General features: G+C 51.9%; 1 protein-coding gene across 1 annotated transcript; it reads left to right on the top strand.

Annotated features, from left to right (window-relative positions):
• Nucleotides 1-401: 401 nt before the first annotated feature.
• CD79B (CD79b molecule) lies at nt 402-8,248 on the top strand. Its single transcript, XM_009567291.2, has 6 exons — nt 402-576; nt 3,462-3,503; nt 4,468-4,779; nt 5,298-5,416; nt 5,648-5,689; nt 6,006-8,248. Exons 1-6 carry the CDS (start codon nt 510-512, stop codon nt 6,102-6,104), a joined length of 681 nt encoding a protein of 226 aa, XP_009565586.2. The 5' UTR covers nt 402-509; the 3' UTR covers nt 6,105-8,248.
• The last annotated feature ends 3,097 nt before the right edge of the window (nt 8,249-11,345 follow it).

Below are 11,345 nucleotides of genomic sequence, written 5' to 3'. Positions count from 1 at the left end.
GGCTAAGCTGGAGGGGATCCACCTACACTGCCAGCGAGCTGGGGTACCACTCTGGGGGTAGCCCCCATCCCTTATCCCCCCAGGAATGCTACGCTGGAGGTTGAATGTTGAGGTGTTGGAGGTTGCATCCCACTTGCTGGGCACATCCCCTGTGCTCAGCCCAGGGTTTGCATCACTGAGTGCTTTGCAGATGAGTTCATCTCCAGTTCTGGTGTAGATCTACACCAGTTGTGACCATCAAATAACACCAGCACAATGAGCACAGCGCAAAAGGCTGGATGGTGCCCGGAGCACAGGCAGTGGCCTCCCCAGCGTCTGCACTGCATTCAAAACCTGCCCCAGGGGGAAAGTCCCCATCAAGGAGGATTTACATGAGCAGGAAAGGGGCTGTCTCGTAGCAGTAGCTTTACCATTTTTAGGTACAGAGGACAATCTGGCCAGAGCATCCTCTGTGTTTTGCAGAAGTGAGGGCTGGTGACTGGATGATTCCCTGCCATTTGAACTGAAGGATGGCTGCTCTTAGCACAAGGCTCTGGGTGCTCCAGGCAAACCTCTGGCTCATGTCCTTGGTCACAGGTAGGCATCATGATATAGTCCGAGGTCTGGAGCACCTCCCATCTGAGGACAGGTTGAGAGAGTTGGGTTGTTCAGACTGGAGAAGAGAAGGCTCCATGGAGACCTTACAGCAGCTTCTAGTCTGAAAGGGGCTCCAGGAAAGCTGGGGAGGGGCTTTTTAGAAGAGCCTGGAGTGATAGGACAAGGGAGAATGGCTTTAAATTGGAAAGGAGAAGATTTTGATTAGACATTAGTAAGAAATTCTTCATGATGAGGATGGGGAGGCCCTGGCCCAGGTTGCCCAGAGAAGTGGTGGCTGCTCCATCCCTGGAGGGGTTCAAGGCCAGGTGGGATGGGGCTTGGAGCAACCGGATCCAGTGGGAAGTGTCCCTGCCTATGGCAGGGGGTGGAAAAGGATTGGCTTTAAGATCCCTTCCAACCCAAACCATTCCATGCTTCCATGAAACAGAGGCTTTGCATTTCAGAGCAAGGGAACCTGCATCCAGGCGATGTGTGTTGCTCCTTGCAACCAGGGACTCCATCCAGGTCTGGCTTGAAATGCATTGGTTTTAACAATTGCAATCGCTGCTCTTGGTCCTGCTTTGTGCAGGAAAACAGCCCCGCGTGCAGCAGAGCCAGGGAGGACTCACTAGGGCTCAGGGCTTGGTGTCTGCCTCGGGTTTTAAGTTGGTTTTGAGTTTTGCTTCCCATTGGAGTGTAGAGATCGGATGTAACTATGCTGCCCTGCAGCATGGGAGCTTTCTGGAGCAGATGGCTGGAGGATTCTAGTGCCGAGTGGGTACAGAGCGTGTTTGGCTGTGGTTGCAGGTGGCAGAAAAGAAGAGTTGGAGTTTTTCACCATGTATTTCTCTCAGAGGCCTGAGGATGGGGCTGGCATATTGCTGAGGCCGTGGTCAAGCTACATCCCCTTGCTCCATGGGGTTCAGAACCCAGGAGCAGAAGACAAATGGGTGGAAAATGGCTTTTGGGGGGGATCTGGGGGCTCTGCATGAACATCTCTGTGCTGTTTTTTGCAGAGAAGCAGAAGCCAAACCCAGAACACAGCTCCTGTCCCCTTCCATCCCCTCTTCTTTGGTGCAGGGACAACCACAAAGACCTGCAGCAGGTCCCACGCTCAGCTCATGCCCTCAGGAGAAAGGGCATTTAAAGGGTTTCTGTTGGGTGGCCACCCATGTGCAGCACAGATTCAGGGTTGAAGGGTTTCATCCTGGCTCTCATTATGGCTCCAAGGGAGGATGGGGAAGAGGAGCCCACCCATGGTTGCAATAGAAATCTTGGCTTTGAGGAGTGTGAGGGCTTTCAGGGTGAGGGACCAGCCTGGTCTTCCTTTGGAAACATCACCAAAACATGGAGAGCAAAGCTGTGTCCCGGCTGGCCAGCAGGACCACAGGTGGCAGGGACACATACTCCACACACATCTCCAGCTCAGAAAAACTGAGGAGGAGGAGGCTGGAGTAGAGAGTTTGCCTACAGAAATGTAGGTGCTGAAGGTGAACATGAAAGCATGTACCTGGAAGAAGTTCTGAGGCACAAAGGAGAGCCCACGGCTGAGCCAGGAGGTCGTTCCTGGGCTGCTCTTTGGGGCAGGAAGGTCTGCAGCAGGGTAGCAAGGCTCGGGGTAAAGCTCAGGCTGAGGAACTGAACCTTCCTTATTCTTCTACACGTTAGATTTGCAGGTGCCCTGATGTGTCAGGGGGTGGTGCAGTCCCCACCTCCATGCCAGCTTCTTGTAGAGAGGTTTGGCAAATATTGATCAAGCGGATGGAGCTGGGCGTTGAAGCGGTGCCGTAAACAGGGCCGGTGCTTCCTGCCCAGCTGCAGCAAGAGGAACTGAGGCACAGGGGCACTGGAGCTGTGGGCAGGGGCACCCATGGGTGTTGGGTGGTCCCCACCTTTTACCGCTTCCTGCACTGTATCACAGCTCCCATGGCACGCTTGAATCAGTGGGGCCGTGTGGTCTCCGAGTCTGGGAACCTGATCTGGCCAGCACGGGGCTCCAAGCCCAGGGAAGTCCCAGCAGGGCAAGTGTTTGTGATTAGTTCTGAGAATGGAAAGCATAAACAAAGAGGTGTGAGTCTGTCCAACCTGTTTCTGAAAGGTGCCGGTCTCGGGGTACATTAAAAGCAAAGGCAAGATTCACTGGGACATCACCCAGGAAGCAGCTTAGAGAACATTCAGGAGATGGGATGGAAATAGAAGGGTTCTACACCCAAATCTCCAGTTCTCTGAGTCCTCTGAGTAGAGCTCTGGCTAGCGGTCTCAAGCATTCTGTCCCATATGCTACATGACATCCCATGTGGGACATTCTAGGTGAACTTGACCTACCTGGAGCCCTGCTGTTCTGGAGCCCTCAGCATAGGAAGAACACAGAACTGTTGGAGCAAGTCGAGAGGAGGCCACAGAGATGATCCGAGACTGGAGCACCTCCCATCTGAGGACAGGCTGAGAGAGTTGGGATTGTTCAGACTGGAGAAGAGAAGGCTCCACGGGCACCTTACTGCAGCTTCCAGTACTGAAAGGGGCTCCAGGAAAGCTGAGGAGGGACTTCTTAGAAGGGTCTGGAGTGATAGGACAAGGGAGAATGGCTTTAATTTGGAAGGGAGAAGATTTTGATTAAACTTTAGGAAGAAATTCTTCATGATGAGGGTGGGGAGGCCCTGGCCCAGAGCAGTGGTGGCTGCTCCATCCTTGGAGGTGTTCAAGGCCAGGTGGGATGGGGCTTGGAGCAACCTGATTGAGTGGGAGGTGACCCTGCCCATGGCAGGGGTGTTGGAACTGGATGGGCTTTGAGGTCCCTTCCAATCCACACCATTCCATGTTTGTATGATTCTACATGAGTACTATCTCATGGGCCACTATCTCATGGACCTTCTCCTGTCTTCCAGGTGGGATCTCAGCAGACAATAACAGCACCAGGAACAGCACAGGTAACCTTTCAGACGTGTTGGGCTCTTTCCCCACTTGTGTCCCCAGGGTCCCTCCAATCCCCACTGGCTGTGCCGTGAAGATGCCTGTCCACTGCAGAGCTGAATATGTCCTATCACCTGCCATCCATCCCCAGATGTGACATCTCCTGTGGCATTTCCCCAGCCCCACGCATAGCTCTCCCTCTGGATCCCTTTTGTCTTTCCTAAGAACACACATGATTTTCCTCTGCGTTTGAAGAGTGCGCTATATGAGTAGGATGTGGCCTGGGACAGGGCACTTGGCTCACACTTGTGCCATTCCCACCCACGGGGTATTAAGTATGAACTCTGCAATTCAAACAAGCCCTCAAACTCACCAGCTCTGGAACCAAAACACAAGTGAAAATACAAAATACAGCAAAACACACAAAAATATAGATGCATGAGAGAAGCCAGCTGGGGAGATGGGGCTGTGCTAGCAAAGGCTTTGTGTTGGAAGAGACCTCAAAGCCCATCCAGTTCCTGAGCAGACACCTTTGCCATCAATAGTCATAGAATGGTTTGGGTTGGAAGGGCCTCAAAGCCCCTCCAGTTCCCTCCCCCTGCCATGGGCAGGGATACCTCCCACTGGATCAGGTTGCTCAAAACCCCATCCAGCCTGGCCTTGAATAGCTCCAGGGATGTGGCAGTCACAACTTCCCTGGGCAAGGAGGTACTTAGAGAGGGGCAGGAGCAGCAGAAAGCATCCCAGTGAAGCCGTTCTCACAGAAAACTGGAGTTTCCATTAAAAGCATGTTTTCACCAAATGTATCTGATCTCTACCTAAGGGTGATGATTCAACAAAACAAAGCTGAACACTCAAAGCACTTTAATCAATGAAAACAGAGAGCTCTTGATTCAATAGAGGTTGAGATTTCTTTTAGGAGTGGCTTTTTTCTGACACTGCCCGGTCCTTATCCACTGTGACCACCCTTGCCCCTGGCAGATGGTAGGTGCCCCATGGTGCAGCAGCACCCGCGCTACGTGGCGGCCAAGAAGAACATGCCTGTCCACTTCATCTGCTACACCCAGGAGCCCCATAGAATGCAGTGGTACAAACTGGTGGAGGACAGCGATGACCTCTACGAGCTGGATCACAACAGCTCCCACTACAGCATCGTGAGGAAAGACAAACTCATTAACTTCACCATCTTCAAGATCACCTACAAGGACAATGGCATCTATGTGTGTGACAGCAAGAACCTCACGGCGGAGAAGAAGCAGCCACACTTGTGTGGGACAGAGCTCAGAGTCATGGGTGAGTAGGAGCTCCTCAGCCTTCGTGCACCCCAGGAGATGCTCCTTCTCCTTCTCTCAGCCTTTTCCACTTCACGCAAACCTCACATCATGTTCCTGTACTCCTATCTCTCCCCATGTTGATGGAACCCCTTCAGAGACAACTGTAGGCACCCCATGGCACTGCAGAGGTTTATTTGCTTGTTCCCACCCACCAAGTAGCAGAATAAACCCTCTCCAATTCGCCCTGGCACATCTGTACAGAAACCCATCCCAGAGACTGCATTGCCCTAATAAACCAGGTTTCTCCTGGTCCTGGCCAGTGGTAGGTCCTTCCCAAGGTGCTTCATCCCAGAGCTTGTCCCAAGGGGGACAAGCTTGCAATGCCCTGGTCTCTCCCAAGGGGGAAAGTACGTAATCTTTTTCCTCCAATCTGCTTTGCTGACACACGAACCTGTGGCCATGCCAAGGTCCTCCCTGTTCCCCAGAAGCCTGTCACAGAGGTAGGACTTAGGGTTCTCCCTGTGTTGCTGCTCCCAGGTCACAGCAATATCCAGCAGATTCAGAACAGGAACACACTGAAAGATGCCATCATCATCATCCAGTCCATCCTGCTGGTCGTCTTTATCAGCATCCCCATGCTCCTCTTCCTAGATAAAGTAAGTGATGGTATTTCCAGCAGAGGAGACATCCCATGGGGCAGGACACTGCAGGGATCGCTATGGGCAGGCACCAGGTTTGGGGTTGTGGTATGGGAAAATAAATATCTAAAAGGAGGGGTGAGGAACTGCATGGATTCTCCTGTGGAAGCAGAGGGACCTGGGCTGGGGGGATGAGGCTGGGGATGGGGGATCCTGGTGACACCCAACCTGTGATTCTCCTCTGCACAGGGTGAAAGCAAGGAAAGCCCAGAGGAGGACCACACCTATGAGGTAATACTGCATTCATTATAGAAATGCCTTTGTAATATCGATCTGAGCCTTGGAACAGGGGGTCATGCCCTTGCTGCGTGGCTGCTAGGCACCACCAGTCCTCTCATCAGGGCATCTCCCCCCAAGTACCTGTTGCACATCAACCATAAAGCCACGCTCTGAGCACATTCAACCATCTACTTCCATCTTTTCTCCTCTCAGAAGCTGCCCCAACTCCTGGTGGAATAGCTTGGAGACGGGTTCTCAACTGGGGGTTCCAACAGGTCCTAAGCCATGGTCCCCCTTCTGTGTCTCAGTCTCCTTGTTCTTGCTGCAGGGCCTGGAAGTGGACCAGATGGCCACCTATGAGGACATCACACCTTTCCGGGATGTGAAGGCCAAGTGGACAGTTGGGGAGCACCCAGGAGAGGAGTGAGTGGTCCTGCACCCACTACCAGGCCAGCACCAATAGCACAGTTCGCTGCTGGCACCCTCAGGGATGGGCCCCTCGCTCCTGCCCTGGACCACGGCTCTGACAGGTGCCTGGATCCTGGGCTACGATCCTGGGCTGCAAGACACCTCCAGCAGCTCTGCATGGAGCTCAGGTCCTGCTGCCCTTGGGTACTTGCTTTGCCGCGTCCAGACTGTGACCACCAAGGCCACCCTGCCCTAGCTGTCGCTCTCACTGCCCTGCTGCTGAACCCCTTAAGCCTATGTAGAAACTAGGAGACACCTGAAACCCTCCCAGTAGCAAACTGGCCCCAGCCCTGGGACAGACCCACACCACGATGCTGAGCATGGCTGATGCGATGGAAGTACCAGAGTGGTTGATGAGTCTACTCCAGCCCCACCACCACTGGGAAGGAGAGAACCAGGCACAGTCACTCTCTATCCTGCAAGGACCCTCCTAGGCTATGAGACCACTGCAGCCCTGGCAGAGGAGCTGACGTGAGCAGCACCACGTGAGGCTTATGAGAAGTGAATTTTGGGCCACCATTTAGCTCTCAAGCCATGGGCATGTCCAGCAGGCCAAGCTGGAAGTTGGCTGAGATGGAGGATCCTCCAAAAACACCTCTTCCTCCCCAAAGACTACAGGAAAGTTGAGGAGATAACTCTTGCCCAGACGGTCTTGCACAAGGCTTGCTACTCTCCATGCAAGAGCTGGCCCATGTCATGAAGACATTCCCATGGTGAGGGACACATGTGACCTCAGAACCTATAGGAAAGATGTAAACTGTGGGACACAATGTCCTCTTGCTTTTCCTTGTCCTAATAAAAGTAATGGGCAAATTCACGTCCTGCTCCATCCTGCTGTTCCCAGTCCGAGGATGTCGCATAATCTTGATGGCAGTGTGGGATGCCCCTGGGAATGAGGAGCAGCTTTTCATAGGTTCAGTTTAGCTAAAAACCAAACTTCTTGTCATCAGGGATATAAAGCTGAAAGCAGCTTTGGGGCCCTCCCAGAAGCTCTTGCCAAGCGTGCACTGGAGGACCTCCATGGTCCCAAGACATGGGCTTGAGATGAGACAGATATTGCTAGGACCAAAGCAGGAGAACCGGGCCCAGGGCCAGGAGCTCTGCTCCCAGCTACATCTGGTCTTGCAAGCGAAGCCAAAAAGCCATCTGGAGAGGAACTGAGCAGCGCTAATTGGTTTTGTTAGTAAAAACTATCTCGGCATGGCAGCAACAGCTGAGTGGGTGCTGGTACTCAGAGTTATTTGGGCACCAGCAGAGCTCAGGAGGTCTGGAGAGGCATGGCTGGCACAGCACAGTGGGTTTGGATGGATGAGGAAGGACCAGGGTGGGACAAGGACTGTGGGGCTGGAAGGCCATCTCTGCAGCTCATGACGCTTTGGGCCCTGTGGAGAGGAAGACAGGATGGCTCTGAAGGGAGGGTAAAATCCTGAGCCCCCGTTTCAGCATGGAATGGTTCTTCTTTACCACCAAACCACCTTCATGGAAAAGTGGAATTCAACCTAAATAGCACAAACCCAACATTTTAAGGTCGATTTTCACTAGTTAAATAAAACTACCCCGAATTAGTTGCATGCACACGTATATGAAAGTCACTTAAACACGTTTTACTTATAGAATTGATTCATTAAAGAAAGGAGAGCTCACAGTGAGAGAAGTGAACTGATTCTTCCTGGTTTCCACATTCATGAAGATTTTAGGACTAGCAGAGCTCATCCCTTCATCCCTTGTTTTCAGTTACAAAATGGAAGAGGAAGGGAAGTTTTCCAGCCCTTCCCAAGCTCCCAACCACTTTCTCAGCTCTGCGTAAACAATTTGCTTACATGACTTAATAATATGAAGATCAGGAGGATCTTCTGCTTGCACCTGGAGAGGAAGCCACCAATGTCAAAAGGAGTTTCAGCAACCTCAGTTCCACTCTGCCGCTTGGCCACCCTCTCAGCCCAGGGCTTTGGTTTCCTTTCAAACTCCAGAAGCAAGTAAATATTTCTATAATGTTAGTGCTTCATTTTAAATGCTTAGATTAATGTCTAGGGAGCTGAAAACGAGGGCTTGGTTTAATTTTATATTAAGATGGGTTTGTATTTAAAATGCATTTAATGTAAATAAATACATTTCAGTGTATACAGTCCAGGCTCTGTATTTTGTCCTGATTTGTAGCCCTACAAACAGCAGGATGGATGGTCAGGCAGAGAGATTGGGTTGCAGCGCTGGACCTCTTTGGTCAAGCATTGGACCAGACTGCCCAGGGCAGTGGTGGAGTCTTCAGTCCTGGAAGGGTTCAAAACACAAGTAGATGTGGCACCTGGGGATGTAGTTTAGCAGGCACGGTGGGGTTGGGCTGATGGTTGGACTGGATGAGCTTAGAGGGCTTTCCCAACCTCGGTGATTCTGTGATTCTACGATTCTTCGGCCTCATCTTTAGAAACAGGATAAGTGAAGATGAACAGTCCTAGCTCCAGCAAATAAACCCCATCAATTCAACTTGAAAAGGCACATTTGAAAAGGAGCAGGTCCAGAGGAGGCCACGAAGATGATCCGAGGGCTGGAGCACCTCTGCTATGAGGACAGGCTGAGAGAGTTGAGGTTGTTCAGACTGGAGAAGAGAAGGCTCCACGGAGGCCCTAGAGCAGCTTCCAGTACTGAAAGGGGCTCCAGGAAATCTGGGGAGGGGCTTTTCACAAGTTCTTGGAGTGATAGGATGACGGAGAATGGCTTTAAATTGGAAGAAGGAAGATTTAGATTAGACATTAGGAAGAAATTTTCCCTGATGAGGATGGGGAGGCCCTGACCCAGGTTGCTTAGAGAAGTGGTGGCTGTCCCATTCCTGGAGGGGTTCAAGGCCAGGTTGGATGGGGCTTGGAGCAGCCTGATCCAGTGGGAGGTGTCCCCGCCCATGGCAGAGGTGTTAAACTGGATGGGCTTTGACATCCCTTCGAACCCAAACCATTCCATGATTCTATAATTCTATGAATTATCTAGTCAGCATAGGTCGTCAATCACTACTTATAACCTCTGCCAACTGTGCCATTCCCCAGCGAAGTGCAGAACCTGGGCTGTGGGTCATCACCTGGCTCCTCAGTCAGGATTCCCTGGTTGCAGGTCACCCAGGAACCCGGGCAGATCCTATCCACCCAACCACCCCAGTGGTCCGGAGGACCCAGGGAGCATACAAGGAACGTTGCTTCACTTGTTGAGATGCAGACGATGCTGCTCAGGCTAAGGTGGGTGGATATGGGACCACCCCGAAGGGAACGGAGGGGAGATTTTTTTATTTCAAAAGAGGAAAGGAACATGGAAATTCGAGTGTCATGCTGCTTTATGAGATGCTACTTTGGGTCACAAAGATGACAAGCTGACATTTGAGGGCTGCTTATGCAACTGTAATTCTGCCAGTGGCGTGTGCTCACCCAGCCCAGGATTTCACAGTCACACATGCCTTCTCCACAAAGCTTCTGCCTCATTTAATGGGCTAGAGATGATTGGGGACAAACAGAGCCTCAGGGGCACCACGCAGCCTGGATCATCCTGGCATCATCTCTGTGTTTGGCTGCAACATAAAAAATGTTGATTTTAGCACCACGCTTTTACGAACAGAGCTAGAGAGGCAGCAGGGCAGCAGGTGATGGGCAGGATGAGGGTGCGAGGTGCTGCTCCGATCTACCTGCAGAAGGACAACATCATCATCAACAGAGCCGGTGCAGGGCTTGGGTCCCTGCTGCTCTGCTCATCGCTGACAAACATTTACATATTTAAACATGATCTGGGGTAGAAAAACACCCCCAGATGTTGCTGGCTCTTGGGTGACACCTGATAGCTGCAGGACCCACTGTTCCCTCTTCTCTAGGGACTGACATTTACTCGGCAACACCACCACTTCTCCAGCAAGCAAACACCCGTGGGCTTCTCGGAACAGACCGCACTCTCCCCAGCATGTTTATTAACCAGCTCTTGCACCCTCTGCTCCCACCGCCCTGGGGATGATGCTGCCTCTGGGAAAACTGGAGCCATGCCAAGGAGGGCACGGCAAATCCAGGACACATGGAAGCCAAATCACCACCCCTGACCCGGGACCAGTCCCTGGATGCCATAAAAAGGGCCAAACCAGGGTAGTTTGGGGCAATCGATTTGATGCTAGAAGTCCTTTAAGATCCCCCTGGAGTTGTCCATCTCAAGTTCCATCTTGTTTTGCTCAAAAGAAGGAGTAGGCGTGCTATGACCTCTCTTCCTCCCCATTTCCTTTCCACAACAGCCCTCTGCTTAATCCAGAGATAGGAGGGTGGGGAGGCCCTGGCCCAGGTTGCCCAAAGAAGTCATGTCTGCCCCATGCCTGGAGGGGTTCAAGCCAGGTTGGATGGGGCTTGGAGCAACTGGATCCAGTGGGAGGTGTCCCTGCCCATGGCAACGGGGTGGAACTAGATAGGTTTTCAGGTCCCTTCCAACTCAAACCATTTTATGATTCAATGATACTATATTTCACATTTGTAGCTCAGGCAAAAGCAGGAAGACACGAATAACCAGATGTTCTCATAGCCCCCTCCAGCTAAGGATGTGAGAAACCTCCCAGAGCTCTGGCATCTGGATTTGCAGTGGCAGGCTGGTACCCAAGCAAGCACCTGGGGATGACAGCTCCTCATCACACATACAGCAAACCATCTCACCAAAACCATTTGTTGAACTTTCAAAATGTTGGTAGAAATGAAAAGAAATTACTTGCCAGAAATAGTCATCCGACAACATCCATGCAGCTCCATGCCCACTAACAATAAAGGGGAAAACATCCCACTTGCTTCAAGTCTGACATCTCCCAAACTGGCCAGCCCTGTTTAAGGCTGCAGAGTCAGGCAGAAAAATCAGGTGGACACGGCAAATTCCATGAAGCATTTGGGATGGGGCTTCCAACGATGAAGTAACCTTAACCCTAACCCTTGAATACTGGGTTCAGTTTGGGGCCCCTCAGTACAGGAAAGGCATTGAGGGGCTGGAGCGCGTCCAGAGAAGGGAACAGAGATGGGGAAGAGGCTGGAGAACAAGGCTGAGGGACCTGAGGCCATTTAGACGGGAGAAGAGGAGGCTGAGGGGAGACCTCATCTTTCTTTACAGCTCCTGGAAAGGGGGTTGTGATGAGGTGGGTGCTGGTCTTTTCTCCCAAGTAACAAGTGATAGGAGAAGAGGAAATGGCCTCAAGTTGCTCCAGGGGAGG

The sequence above is a fragment of the Cuculus canorus genome, chromosome 25 (genome assembly GCF_017976375.1).
Source record: "Cuculus canorus isolate bCucCan1 chromosome 25, bCucCan1.pri, whole genome shotgun sequence".
NCBI lineage: Eukaryota > Metazoa > Chordata > Aves > Cuculiformes > Cuculidae > Cuculus > Cuculus canorus.
The sequence above is the reverse complement of the archived record's forward strand: the minus strand, read 5'-3'. Positions and strand labels throughout refer to the sequence as shown.

Excerpts from the sequence above, each read along its gene's own strand:
- CD79B (XM_009567291.2), top strand. The coding sequence starts at position 510 with ATGGCTGCTCTTAGCACAAGGCTCTGGGTGCTCCAGGCAAACCTCTGG. Across the intron at positions 3,504-4,467 it reads CAGCACCAGGAACAGCACAG|ATGGTAGGTGCCCCATGGTG; the intron begins GTAACCTTTCAG and ends TGCCCCTGGCAG. Across the intron at positions 4,780-5,297 it reads GACAGAGCTCAGAGTCATGG|GTCACAGCAATATCCAGCAG; the intron begins GTGAGTAGGAGC and ends TGCTGCTCCCAG.